General features: G+C 43.4%; 1 protein-coding gene across 1 annotated transcript; it reads right to left on the bottom strand.

The window, feature by feature from the left end:
• Window positions 1-878: 878 nt before the first annotated feature.
• Window positions 879-13,636, bottom strand: yaf2 (YY1 associated factor 2). Its single transcript, XM_044343806.1, has 4 exons — window positions 13,465-13,636; window positions 12,840-12,965; window positions 1,623-1,778; window positions 879-1,232 (listed from the first exon to the last, which is right to left on the bottom strand). Exons 1-4 carry the CDS (start codon window positions 13,488-13,490, stop codon window positions 980-982), a joined length of 561 nt encoding a protein of 186 aa, XP_044199741.1. The 5' UTR covers window positions 13,491-13,636; the 3' UTR covers window positions 879-979.
• Between the last annotated feature and the right edge of the window lie 971 nt (window positions 13,637-14,607).

Genomic DNA, 14,607 nt, shown 5'->3' with positions numbered 1-14,607 from the left:
ACTTCCTGCACTATTGAAAGTGGGCTTTTCCAAAAACTACCAGAAGCCTTTATGTGGCCAAAACAAGCATACCTGCACTTAACAATCTGCTCCAGACATTATGGATAAACACCAAATGGTGCCGGTAAGAGTACAGCACTTTATGCTGTGTCAAAAAAGTCACTCTAAAGTTCTACAGCAGAGGCAGTCCAGAAGTAAAAGCTTGGGAGTATCAAGATCAGGAGTAAAGGTTCGCTGTGAGGTTGAAGGTTCAGTGTCGGGACACTGACTGTAATATATGGTTCAGGTTTATAACAGGTAGGTAAAACCTTCCAGACGGAGGCTGAAAATTCCACATGGGGGAGGAGTAGGTCACTCTGCCGGCCACTGAGGATAGCGAGGATAGGGCTGCACATTTCATTTAACAAAAATATTGAGGGGGGAAAAAAGAAAAGTCATGAAAGGCAGGTGCATCTGAAGGAAACGATAGAGGATTAAAAAAAAAACTGAGACGGTCCAACACATTGTCCAAAGCTTGTACAAACATTTATTCATCTTTCTCAGGTCCTCAGGTCAGCCCTGAAGCAGATTAAAATCATCTTGTGAGTAAATATACTCACAAGCTTTGGACAGTGTGTGTCCTTTCCACTATACAAAATATCCAAATGAAAATGTGGATTATCACAACTTCCAAGATGGAGCAGAGGATGATTCATATTGCTTTCTAAATGATGAATTCCAGAGGTGTGGAGAATCTTTCAACTGATTAAACTGGCCAAATATGATGGGTTGGCACCTCGCTCTCTGACAAATGGGTCACAATTCCTATTGAAATGGAAATATCCGTAAGAGCAAAAAAAAAAAAAAACATTTGTTTGCCAGTATTTTGCAGCTCTCAAGTAGAGGCAGGATGTTCCTCCAGTAACCTGTGGACTTGCAAATGAGATGTGTGTGGAGGCCGGGGGTCTTGGTGAGAGGAGGTGGGGTTCGAGGGGTTGACTCAGTGGGACTCTCCGTTTACTGAGCTGCCCTCTCCTCGGGGTGAGGAGGAGCGGGAAAGCCCCTTCTCTGTGTTTTCTGAGCTGGAGCCGTTCTGGCTGTGGTGGTCGGCCGCCGACGCGGAGCTGGAGGACGTGGCCGAGGTGGACGAGGGCTTGGCCTTCTCCTTAAAGTCTGTTATGATGACTGTCAGGTCCCCAACCGTCACCTCCAGGTGCTGGGCGCTGCTCCGGTCGATGTTTTTTAATCGCGGCCTGATGTGTGGGCAGAAAGTGAAAAGTGGGGGGAAAAAAATAAAGCTGAAAAAGTATATAAAGAACCATATCGCTGCCACAAATAAAAGCAAAATACTGTCTTAATTTCCTAGCTAACTCAAATACCGCAGCAATTTTTTTGCTACAATGTCAGTGAGAACTCCAAAGAACATCTTCCAGACACTACTTTGAAAGTTATTTCTGGTGTTTCCTAGTCTCTTCACTTTAATCTTCTGAAGTGCTTTATGAAATATGACAACACATCAACCTAACTTCAGGTGACAACATAAACACCATCTATAGTTTCTAGTGTTTATTCATGCATCCCTGGAATATCTGATTCCTGTTGATCCTCCACCCCACCCGCCACCTTGGTGTCAGCTTGTTTACCTCATCTTCTTGTGACTGTTCTTCTTGAGCGCCGGCTCTTTGTCGCTCTTCTCCCTCTCTACTCTCTCTTTCTTTTCCTTTTTGGGCTGCGAGGGCAACACGAACTGCTGAGTTACCTGCTGCTGTGAGACGAGCTGGGAGACAGGACGAGGTTTCCTGATCAAGGGAGAGAGGGAGGAGGGGAGGGGGGTGGGGGGGGTGAGAGGGGAGATTGGAGGGTAGGAGGGAGACATGAAGAGGGAGAGAGGAGGAGAGAGTGTGGCAGATTAATGAGAGGGAAAATCACAGTGAACACATGGCTTCATGCTAGCGTTCCACCATAATCAAGAGCCAATAATCACTGCCAGTGCTGGTTACGATGGCATTACTGCAGTGTTCTTTACACTGGCAGCCAGTGACAACACACACTTGGTGCATTCCAAATAAAAACCTGGTCTGTGAGATATGTAATATACCTGCACAGGCTTGTTTTTGCGCTGACAGGGATACACATTGACAAGATGAGATCTGTTTTGGTGAACACAAAGATTTAGTTGGAATTGTAAGTGTGCAAAACATACTGAATTTTTGTGTGCATGTTTGTACTGTTTTCTTTTAGCTGGGTGTTTTTTTTTTTTTTTCCCAAAAGCTTGAGGCTTACACACAAAGAAATGATGTGGGTGTTGCATAAAAAGTAGAAAGGTGATGGCAAAGAGCTTCACAAGGTGTAACACGTACAGCGGTTCACGCTATCTGCTCCAGATTCCTCTCCATTCTGCTGGCGCCCCGACTGATCAGTAGCAGTCGTTAGAGCAGTAACAAGGACGTGATCCCTCACTGGCTTCCCACCGTAATCACTGACAATTGTATGGTGGAATATGTGACCAAGGTGAGTTGCCTGCATGCAGGGACTGGACTTGGGTCTCAAGAATTTAGTCCACCTGGACCCACAAGGGCTTAATTCATTAATATGTCTTTTTTTTGGACAATAAAAACATTGTCTGACGGCATGATTATCTGTCAAACCAGGATTATTCACCTTCATACACTGATTCTACAAAATGCTAAAGATTGATCCAATATCAAATATGTTGTAACGCAGTAGAACATGGTTTACTAAATGTTTCTCATGGTCACATTTCCATCCTCCATGAGTATCTGCTGTCTCAAAAATGATGCATTATGCAATTGGTCTGGCAGCAGTTTGCAAGCATGAAGGCTGCAATCATATTTCTGTGCAGGAGTGTGTGCGTGTGTGTGTGTTTTGGGGCTGGCAAGAGCCCTAGCCGAGAGGCAAGTGTGTTGAAAAGGCCATCTGTTGAGAGAGTCTACACATCTAGTGCCTGATTGTGCATGCACGCACACACCTACACACACAGTTATAGGTATGAATGCACAACCCAGCATGCAGATACAGTACCAAAATCCGTTTATGTGTATACAAATCAAAACCTGGTACACATGAAACCGTATGCATGCTTTATAAAAATGCAATCAACAGACCACACATACACCGAGGCACATAAAGGCTCATGAAATGACTTCACACATGCATGCATGCAGACACACAGACACAACAGTGAGCAGATGAAGCATGAGGGCCTGATGAGAACAGCAGAAGAGCACAGTGTGTGGGTTTTTTTTCTGAGCCCTAATCAGATCTGAAACTTAACACTGAAAACAAATTTCATAATTCATCAGCCAGTTTCACTGTTTTACTAGTTTTGTGACGTTATTAATAGATTGGGACCTTCCAACAGTGGTCGGCTGCGACGAGACTGAAATACATCCTGTTTCTAGTCGCCTACCTTTCCTTGCTCACAAAACATAAAAAGTATAAATGCTTCAAAAGCCCTGCTGGTAACACTATACAAAAGCTTTACTCAAGTGTACTAACCTGTGTATGAACCCTTTGAAAAGTACTGCAATTATCAAATATTGGCCTCCAGGTGCATCATGAAAAATGGCCCTTTGCACTTGCCTAATGTAATTATAAGGGTGTGACACAGTACACGTACAGAGTGTACAAATGTACTGAGCTCAGTAGAATCCATCCACAAAATGGGTTTGAGCACCTGGTCAAGTGTTGCTGTGCAATACGCCAACATTTTCCCTCAAGCCTCGGTGGCCTATTTAGTTTAATTTAGAGGAAATGCATAAGCCAGAGCTGCTGGTCTGCTGTCTTGTTCTGAGGGCAAAGCTGTTGTTTAACAATTCTAGGATGACCTAAATTAGGGCCCTGCTTCAAAGAGTCTCTCTCAGAGTCGGTTTTTTTTTTCTGAATTATCATTGCCTTCACAGAACATGCAGTGATGCTAGCAAGGCTAAAGTGAAATGCAAATGGGTCTCTTGGCCTACATAACTGTCTGATAGTGAGGAGATGTAGAGATCCTCTAACATATCTGTCTTGTCAGCAGGATGCTGCAGAACCGCTGACACCTTTTTTAAATAAAATGCGGAGGCCTCTCGAAGTCCTCTGTTCCCAGCTGAAGTAATTTGCTGCTCTCCTTGACATCTTTTACCCCGATACTCGTCCCACAGCAACAAAGCGCTGTCTTGTTTTCTGGATTGCGTTTACTGAAGCACACACAAAACACAGACTGTCGCATCCAAAGTGACTTTCCTGTCCCGAGGCCAAATGTTACCAGCTTCCAAAAATAAAAACAAGACAACTGGCCTCCTCATTCATAAGCTCCTTTTAGTTTGTGTTTTGGCTGATGCCTTCAGTCTAGGATGTTATGTGCTTTATATATTTGTGGGTTCCTGCTTGATTTACTGTGTGAGATGAATAAATTATTTACTATTGACTGATTAATGCAGCAAACGAGCTCTGTATGTTTTGCTTTTGCTGACAATCCAGAGGAAATGTCACCTGAGGCTAATTATGATCTTTTTCTATTTAAATATGAAAGACTGGCTGTGCCGGAGAGCAACGGGGGCAAACTATAAACATATTTTGTACATCCTATCTTCCTCATGTTTTACAATGAAGTCATTTTCACTAATAGAGCCAGCTCAATAACCTGGAGGTGAAAGAGGAGACAGACAACCTAATATTACGGTGAGGCAAAGCAGCAGGCCTAAACAGAGCTGCCTCTGTTAACCCAATCAAATGGTTATTATCTTAGCACTTAGGCCTTCACTAGTGGCCTCCATCTGGAAGCTGTGTGTGTGTGTATATATGTGTGTGTGTGTATTGATTCCAACAGGAATTTCTGTGCCTAATGTAACAGCCTATTCTTTCTGACATTAATACTGCGTGTTGGAACTGTTGTTCCAATCGATATTTGCTCCACTCATGCCATCTATTCTACAGCAGCTAATGGAGTCCCGCACTGGGAAATTAGGACGTTATGAGCAGCACTTAAACACACTGAATTCTATTTGCTTTTTAAAAAGGGAAGAGCAAAGAAAACAAGTGAATATTAATCACAGTTTCTTTGTTTTTGGCTTTAATTCACTAAATGTGATCAGGACGTCTTAGAGAAACTAAGAGGAGAGAATATATAGGCGTGTTTGTTGGTCCGTAACTTTAACTTTAGATTAAACAAACAAAATAAGCCTACATCACACTCTCACCCTCTCCGGCTCACAATCTTTTACAGCTTTTGCTTTTAACCTTAAGCATTAGTCAAGCTCGTCCCATCCTGCGGACTCAAGGGGCTGCGAAGTACAAATGCTGCCACTGATCCCTCACACATACACACACTTCACTGACAAGGGAACTCTGGCTGACCCCTACCCAACTACAGTATGTCATAAACACACACACACACACACACACACACACACACACACACACACACACATACACACAGCGTCTATCGCCATCTCACTCCTCTACCCTTTCACACTCTCTCTCCCTCCTTCTGATGCACCCACTGACCTCACACTCCTCTACCTCTGGCCTGCGCTCAAAAACAGAGGAAAAAAAAAACAAAAAAAACCAAAACAAAACAAGAAAGCAGCTGTGAACCAACATGACCAGAAAACACGTTCCTCCGGTTCTGATTTTTCACAAGCTGATAGTGAATGTTTGTCCGTAACGGATTCAGTAGATGGCGGAACTGTGAGTCACAATGGCTTGGCCAGAATGTCATGTTTCTGCCACAGTGGACAAACAGGTCATCGACACCACTGCTCTGTGACTCAGCAATTAGGGGCGGTAGTGTGTATGAGCCAGAATCTGTTTATGGACAATTATGATAATAATAACACTACTTCGCCACCATAAGAGGCTATGTATGGTCTACTGAAACTTGTAGACTAGGTTTTCATTCATTTCCCCATCAGGATGAATTGTAATAACTTTGGCAATTCCTTAAAGGAGACATGTCATATTTTTTTTGTGATTTTCTGTTATTTTTATACTGTTATGACGTCGGATGTCGTTGTTAAACATGGTTAAAAGTCCAAAACTTGAAGTGAACTTATGTCAAATGCTCCCTGTGAGTCAAAAGCCAGGGCTTCAACTACATCTACTTCCTCCTTGTGAGGAAAAATTGTTCGTGCACGCTCACAAACAGCCGTGAGTTCCGTAATCTTTGTTGCTATGGTTGTTCCGCAGGTCGTTCACGTCGTCTTCTCGCATATTTCAGGCTTGAACATGAAAGAATGTGTTCAATAAGTTTCCATTTTGAGTGAAGAACGAGAAAAAAAGAAGTGAAATGCTACTACTGTTTGTACTGTTTGTTTACGTAGTCTCCCCAGCTGCCGGAAGTCTGCCGACGGGCCAATCAGAGCGGAGTGGGCCTTAAAGAAACATGAGCTAAAACAGCCTGTTGACCACTGAGGCTGAACTGAGGGGCTACATAAAGGACAAGTAGATAAGCAGTTTCTTGAACTGTAAATCATACAAAGATATACAAGCAGAGCCCAAGAATATAAATTACATGGCACCAGGTCAAAATTAGAATTTTTCCAATACTTAATATGTCTGAACATTTACAAAACAAATGATACTCTTACCATAACAATGCATGCATTGACAATACAAAATCTCCGCTGCAAAGATTTCCACAGGAGTGAGTGTCGAGGTGCATTGATGAATGCGGGTTTCATATTTCACCTAGAAAAGCATTTATCGATTGATTCTAATTTCCTCAAATCTATCTCGAATGTAAGATTTTCAGTGCTTGAAAAGATGTTCTTAATCATAACATTGCAGCTCTGGCTGTTCTTGCAGGCATTTGCTCTTTTACAGTTTTAAACTGGTAATGAGCTAAATCCCACAAAGAATTCTGCAGATGTTTGGATTGCTTGCTAACATTCGTCAAGTACACTGTGTGATGAGCAAACAGCCCACGGGACTGCTGCTGGACTGCAAATACTCACTGGAGTGCACTGCTATGAACAAATCTCATGTCACTGTTCTGTGATGATTGTAAGATCATTGTGAAATAGCTTATTTTATGCCCTGTTGAACACCCTCAGTCCAGGTGTGTGTGTGTGTGTGTGTGTGTCAGGTTTTCTATCAGCAGTTAGTAGGCTGCTCCTGGGGGCTCCTCCAACCTGATGATTAATGTCTCTCCTTGCCTGTACATGCTACCGCCGCGTGTGTGTGTGTGTGTGTGTGTGGAAGAGAGAGAGAGAGAGAGAGAGACAGATGGCTCTCTACGTCCTGTGGTTTATGACACCTTCTACAGCCCGCTAGCCACACTATACCACATTTTCCTCTCTCTCTCTCTCCGCACAGACCCTCTCGCGCACACACACACACATACACACACGGAGCAGTATGTCATGCATCAGTGTCACTGCAGTAATTACAGGCTTATCACGTAGCCATAATCTTGAGCCACAGTGACGTGATAACAGCCAGCTTCATTGTCCCTGGTGTACATTCGGCGTTTGTATGCTGTGTGAGCTCTAAAACCAGTAACCCGCACAACCGAGCAGACTGCATGACTTATAGAGGATGTAATAACTGCGACAGGCTGATCAAACATTGATTGGTGATATAAAGCCCGTTTTACATGCGCGATACCTGTTAATGGATGCCATTTGTATCAATCATTTCACTTACGTTTAAAAAAATGTCTGACTAAATAAAAATATCCTGTTTATCAGAACCTGCTGAACCTCGTATTTGACATAATCGCTCATAACCCAAGTAGAATTCCCAAACTAAAGCATCCACATGACCAAGATAGGCTGGAAAAAATGAGCAGCTGGGTGAGTTTCGCCATAAATGACTCAATATTTAGCATCAAAAGGTGTTGCGCAACAATACTAACGTAGCCTTTCAGTTATTGGCACATAATGGTGGATGATAACACATGACTCTCAGGTGAGAAACAAATGTGTTGCTCTCTGCTTGTAGAAGGTTTTGTGTAATCAGATCAGGGAAATGAACACAGCAGCCAAATTAGGATCAATTTTGGTTGCTTTGCTCTCACACAACTTCAAGGAGTAACTGACTGACTCTTGTATAAATGTGAACACAGGCGGTGAAACGATATTCCCCGGTTTACACTCAATTCCACATGGATTCGTTTTTTTTTAAAAACAGGGTTCTTTGCGCATCTTCCAGCAAAGTGCAGCTGAATCAGGTGCCTCTCAGTTTGAGGACAGCAAACTTCCAGAGAACAAAAGGGACTGGAGCACACCGATTAATTCACAGCCTTTTAATTGTGCAAACAGCTGTTTGCACAATTAAAGGCTGTGAATTAATCAATGTGCTCCAGTCCCTTTTGTTCTCTGAATTCATTTTTTTTTTTTTTGCTCAGGCAGCATTGGATGTATGCATATTTAGTATTGTATATTACTATTCCATGCCGGTTGCACACATTTTTACCAATGCAGCTGTTTTGAGAGAATAAACAGATTGAAAGGAGAGATAATGAATCCTTTCTTTTTTTTTTTTTTGCTTTAGAAGAGATTCTGCCTGCAAGTTTTGGAATCCACCATCCACACAAACAGCAGGCTGATCAGTATCTTAGATTTATAATAGATTATCATCTTAAACCAATCATTGGCTGAACTAATAAAATTCATGCATAAGCTTTACATGCAACTTTTCTTAACACCCTGCCTCTGTTTTATGTACAAAAATAACTCTAAAAATGTTCAATTATTGTACCAGATATCGTCGACTGAGTCGTGTTAAAAGCTACGTTTTTATAAACGACTGCAATTGAGCAAACTGGCACAATTACAGCTCAGTTTTGATGTTTGCACTGCACATGAACTGTGAGGGAGAGCTTCAGCGGAGGATGATAAAAACAACATCTAACCAGTCAAATGCTGACAGGTTCCCAGCCAGCCAGAATGGCTCATGCTTGTTTATGCGGAGCTGATGAAACCTGCGCATCATTCAATCTGTCACCAGAAGACGCCCTAGGTTAAGTTCAACTGCCGGGGAGAGCGAGGGAAACACGGGAGAAAGGAGAGAGAGCAAACAAGAATTGCTGAGACAAAGTGAGAAAGGAGGGATCAAGGTATGGAGAGAGCGACACACACACACACACACACACACACACACACACATGCAAAGAAAAGCCAAAGGCAGAAGTAGAACTAATAGGAACATGATCAAGCTCACTGTCCTGACCTGTAGAAATATAATGCCGCCAAACAAGCTCCTGAACACACAGAGCATGAACATGGTGAGTGTTTCCCTGGTGGGCTTGACTTGTCAGAGCTCACCTCAGTGAGCAGATGCATGTGGTGTAGACTAGACACCAGAGAAGGTCACACACACACACACATTAACACACACACACACACACAGAAAGCTCTCTTACACACAGTAGCACTTGGCTATTGTTTAGGTTTAACGGCTGTCTGTCAGCGCCGCTCCACACGACATTTCACTCCGAACAACCAGGTAGCAGCGTTAACGTTTCTGATCTTTCGTCTTCTACTTTAAACGCTAAGATGACACTTTAATCCAGGAGAAGTCGTAATAGGCGCACCGGGAGGCGTTGGGTGTCTTGCTCAAGGACACTCTGACTGGGTGTTTCAGCTGATTTAAGAAGCAAACCTGTGACCTTGCACTTATCAAACAGCTTAAGTACCACATTGGACACTGTATCGTGACTTTCATCGATCACAAGGGTTTTCAAAAGGCTGGGACCGAGCCCAAAGAGTCACAGGAAGATAGAATAGCTCACCCACTTTTTTTTTTTTTTTTCCTGCTGCAAAGTACTATGCTAATGAGGCTGCATGATGTGTTGTGATTCCAAAGCTCCTTCATGTCTTTCTACAGACAGCTTTAATTAAATACTGTAAGCTATCAGCTTCCCGTGCACATCAACCTATTTTTCCATATTAATCTGCACTAATGCTTGTGTCAGGTTTGTGGCAAAGAGCGATGTTTTTAACACGTCGTCGAAAATGTGGGGAATATGCGATATGACTTTTTGCTAATATGGCCTCGTGTGTGGACAATGCAGACAGGCTCGTCTTTTGAACAGAGCGCTGGTTCCGGGGTTGAACTCAACTTTTCAAATTTGACTTCCCTGGCTGCACGAGTTTCAGAGCCGCTGACAGAATTAGCTGAACGCCAGCCAGCTTCCCCCCCAACCCCCTCACCCACCACCTTTGTCAATCTTTTTCTCCTCTAATAAGTGACTACAATCCTGCTGATGTATCCCCGTCTTCAGTCAAACTCGCAGCCACGATGGCGTGCTTTCAATCAGCTGGCGGCTTTGGGCCCCTGCAGCAAGATCATCTCTCTCCACATCAGAGGGGATCTAGGCGGCGAGATCTGCAAAAACCTCTGCATCATAAAACATTGATCTTCGTCTCCTCACGGCTATCTACATGCAAACTCTCTCTTTCCTCTTACCTCCTAAAATATTTCTCCTCCTTGTCATAGGATGTTCCTTTTTTTTTTTTTTGTAGCATCCATCATCTCTAGTACATGCCAAAAAAGACATGGATCCTGTCAGAAAAGGTGACATTTCATGCATTTGGTTGGCGCTTGAGGCTATCTCAAGTGATGAGATGATTTAAGCTACTTTTCGAAGAGCGCACACGCCGGCTGCTGTTGGCTGTCAGATCCTGTGACCTTCAGGTTATGGGACACTTCCTGTAACCGCTGGACAGTACATGCCTGTGTCACGCTTTTATTCATTACTTCACAGCAATGGCTCAGTCATGCTTGTTTAGTAACCAGCGAAGGAATGTGCTGTGCCCTCCATTTATATTCTACATGTCGTTTGCCCTGTAGCACCTTCGTCTTGCTTGCCGAGAGATCCGCGTGTCTGTTTTGTTCGGTCGTTAACAGCTGCGACCACCTGTGTGACCGTTTTGCTGCAGTATTAGCCTGTGTTTGGCATCTATATGTGTGTGTGTGTGTGTGTGTCCCCTACTGAAAGCATGACAACTAATACTACAACACTTGTGCAGCACTGCAGTTGGGAAGAAAGGGGGTTATTAACAATAAATAAGACCTTCTCCTTTTCGAAATGCGTTGCTGAGTGTCAGGGATGTAAGCGAGGAATTCTGGGTACTCGCATCCTTGCCAAGTTCCCCCCCAAAAAAATGCCCAGATGGGGAAGACAAAGGATGTCATAGCTTTTGGTGACGTGAGGACTCAGACGGGCTCTTGGCAAAGCTGCAGGCCGCTTCTTTCTACGGGAAGCGCGCAGAGTCACTGGAGTGTCCTCTGAACAATCAACGCTCAACTGCAATAATCTGGACCCTATGACAACAGCATGCCCGCTACTCAGTCTCTTTGTTTGTGCAAGCGGTAACTGTGCGCTCGAATGTGTGTTTGTGTACAAATGTGTATGCAGCCATGTGTAAAATTGTTGTCACGTTGAGTGCATCTGCACGTGTGCATCTCTGATGACAGCAGGCTGATTAAGCTGTTGCATAGTAATGAGCTACGGCTGTCTGTCTGGCAGCTGCTCTGACAACCTCTTTTCACAACTAGCCCTCCCACACACACACACACACACACACACACACACACACACTAACACACAAGTGCACAAACGTGGAGGCATATACTACAAGCTAAAGCCGACACCAGAAAATGCCACATTTCTAAAAAAAAAGGTATCAAAGCTAACAGCTGCATGTTTCTGTTTTAGTTGGGGAAAGTTGCGCTAATGCAGAAGAGGATAATTGGTGATGCATTAAAGAGTGAGATCATGTAACAACACACACACTGTTTCCCAAAGCCAGAGATACACGTCCTCTCGTTCACCCTTTGTTGTGTTTTCCTCCTGATACTGACTGTCACTCAGGAATAACACTCATTTCCTGGCTCAAATCGCTGATGTCAGGACAAATATCAGCCACAGCACAGAGGGCAATGAGTGAATGTGTGTGTGTGTGTGTCAACCTACATGCTGTATATTTATATGCTTGAGCACCTGTGTGTGAGTTTGTGTGTAAGAGGCATCTAGTCTCCCCCCCCCCCCCCCCCCCTCCACCCTCACATTACAAATATCTCTGGGGCAACAAGATGGATGTGTGTGCTTAAAAGAGCAAGCCATCCCTCTCCCTCATTTCACTGAGGTCAGTGTCAACACCCTGGCAAGAACACAGAGACTAATGCACTGCTTACAAGATACTTGTAGTTGAGGAAAATACTGGCTAAGTATGTCATCTTTTCTCTACAACACAAACATACATAATAAATGCAATTATCACCAGAAAACTTGGGCTGGGTAATATATCAATATATTGTGATATGAGACTAGATATCCTCTTAGATTTTGGTTTTCGTAATATCATGATATGGCATAAGTGTTGTCTTTTCCTGGTTTTAATGGCTGCCTGAATTACAGTAAAAGTGATGTAATTTTCTAAACTTACCAGACAGTTAAAGCTGTTCTATTATTTGCCTTTACCCACTTAGTCATCATACCCACATTACTCATAAAATTACTCACAAAATCTCATTGTGTAAATATGTTGTGACAACACCAGTAGCCATAGTAGCCTACAATATTGCAGCAATATCGATATTGAGGTATTTTCTCAAAAATATCATATTTGATTTTGTCCATATCACCCAGCCCTAGCAGAAACTACTATCTCAGCTCAGCTGTAGCTATATTCAACGGTAACATTGCAGAGTCATATAGCCTACAGTAGTTATGGGAATCAATTGTTTTATGGTACAAAATAAATACATGAGGGAGGGGGGAGGTTATAGTGAGATTAAACTAACTCCTCAGTCCCTAAAGACCCCCCCTCCCCTCCCCTCCCCAACACACACCCCCTTGGGACCCGCTAATATCCGCTAACAGACCAAAGGTACAGTATCCATCGCCTTACCTTGTTGATGTCCCTTTCCTGACATCACACATCATGCACTTAAAAGCCTCTGCTGTGTTCTTGTACGTGCACACGCTGCAGTCCCAAAACCCCTCGTCGGAGGAGGGCTTCGGTTGACGCTTCGGCCTTTAAAACAATAAATGGAGAGAAAAGATTAAAAAAAAAAAAACACAGAGAGAAAAAAATAAAAAAAATTAACGCAAAGAGAATGTGGGTGAGAAAAGGGGGAAAAAAGGGGGGGCGAGAGGAGACAAGAGTGAGTTCAGTTTGCATCCACGAAGGCTATCGATGGCAAACATCTGGGGTAAGCCTATAGGATTTAGGAAATCATCTGCAAGCGCGCTGTGATCCGACACTGTAATTGGCGATGAGGTTTTAACACCCGCGCGCGTACACACACACACACACACTCACAAACACACACACACACACACATACACACACACACACACACACACGCAGAGAGAGAGAGAGAGAGAGAGAGACAGAGAGAGAGAGGGAGAGAGAGAGAGAGAGAGGGAGAGAGAGAGGAGAAAACCCATTTTTTTTCCGTGCGCTCGCCGATGTCCGTTCCTCCCCCGCCCCCTCAGCTTGAATATCTAGGACGCTTCAACTCGGTCGTTACCTTGTGGGACTCCTCTTGTCGCCCATGCCAGACCAGGGTTTATCTGGAGGTGCGGAGACGAGCAGAATTGTTGTTATTTCTGGTAATTTTTAGCAAAGAAGCGATGCGCCTGTGCCGCACGGCTTCCAGCTGTCGTGGAAACTCCGCTTGGGAAATAGTCACGTGATTTGCTCTGGCCAATCAGAGGCTGGGTTACTTCCCGAGGCTGACATTCCTCTTGATGAATCCATGCTGCCTTCATCACTTCCTGTAAACTCGACACTCCCGCACATTCAGGGTGTTAAATATGCAAATTATTGAGGTATTATGACAAACATGACCTTATATGTGTAATATACGGCCAGATATTCAAGCAGGTTTTCACTAACCAAATGATTATTTCACCTATTCGATGAGGGAGGGAGTATTTACAGAAAATCACATTCCCATTAAGTGTTTAATTTAAATCATAATAGTTAATTGTCTTCCTGGCATGTTATTGATTATCTTTATCTCCAGTTATAGGGCAGCATATGCACAGCTTTTATCTTTTTTTTTTTTTTGGAAAAAATAATGGAATATTAAAACAGAAATTACAAGAAATACACGAAGCTAAACATATGATTGATTAATTAGGACATATATAATTTAAGTGCATGATTTTACTATCAGTTGTCACATTTAAGAGAAACATGTTTCTTTACAGCCAGTAGTCTATTTCTCTGATGAGCTTTTTAATTTCCGACAGCACTTAAACGCAGCAAAAGACACAGTAATGTTGCGTCTTCAGCAGTGTGCTGACAGGAGTCCCACGCACATTAGCTCACCGCACATCCTTTCACATGTATGCCTCTTCGCCTTTGGCTGGCAGATTGCAGAAATGTCGCAGCTGTTTAGATCAAAGGCGCATATCATCGGGGAATCCCTGGCTTTATTTGCCTGCTGACGCAAGAAGCGACCATCAAAAATACAATCCTAACAGAGCAGACTGAGGCAACCAGGGATTCCCAAAGCTTTTCATATGAAGGACAACCAACTGGATCTGTATTTTCTCCCGGCGATGGGATCTTATAGCTGGAAACCTTAAATGCAGCATGCTGGCTGTTGCATGATTTTGTGTTGCCAGCTGAGCCACTGAAGGTGGTTTAAAATTGGTCGTAATGA

Source organism: Thunnus albacares, chromosome 23 (assembly GCF_914725855.1).
Source record: "Thunnus albacares chromosome 23, fThuAlb1.1, whole genome shotgun sequence".
Classification (NCBI taxonomy): Eukaryota; Metazoa; Chordata; class Actinopteri; order Scombriformes; family Scombridae; genus Thunnus; species Thunnus albacares.
This window is presented reverse-complemented; position numbering and strand designations above follow the sequence as displayed.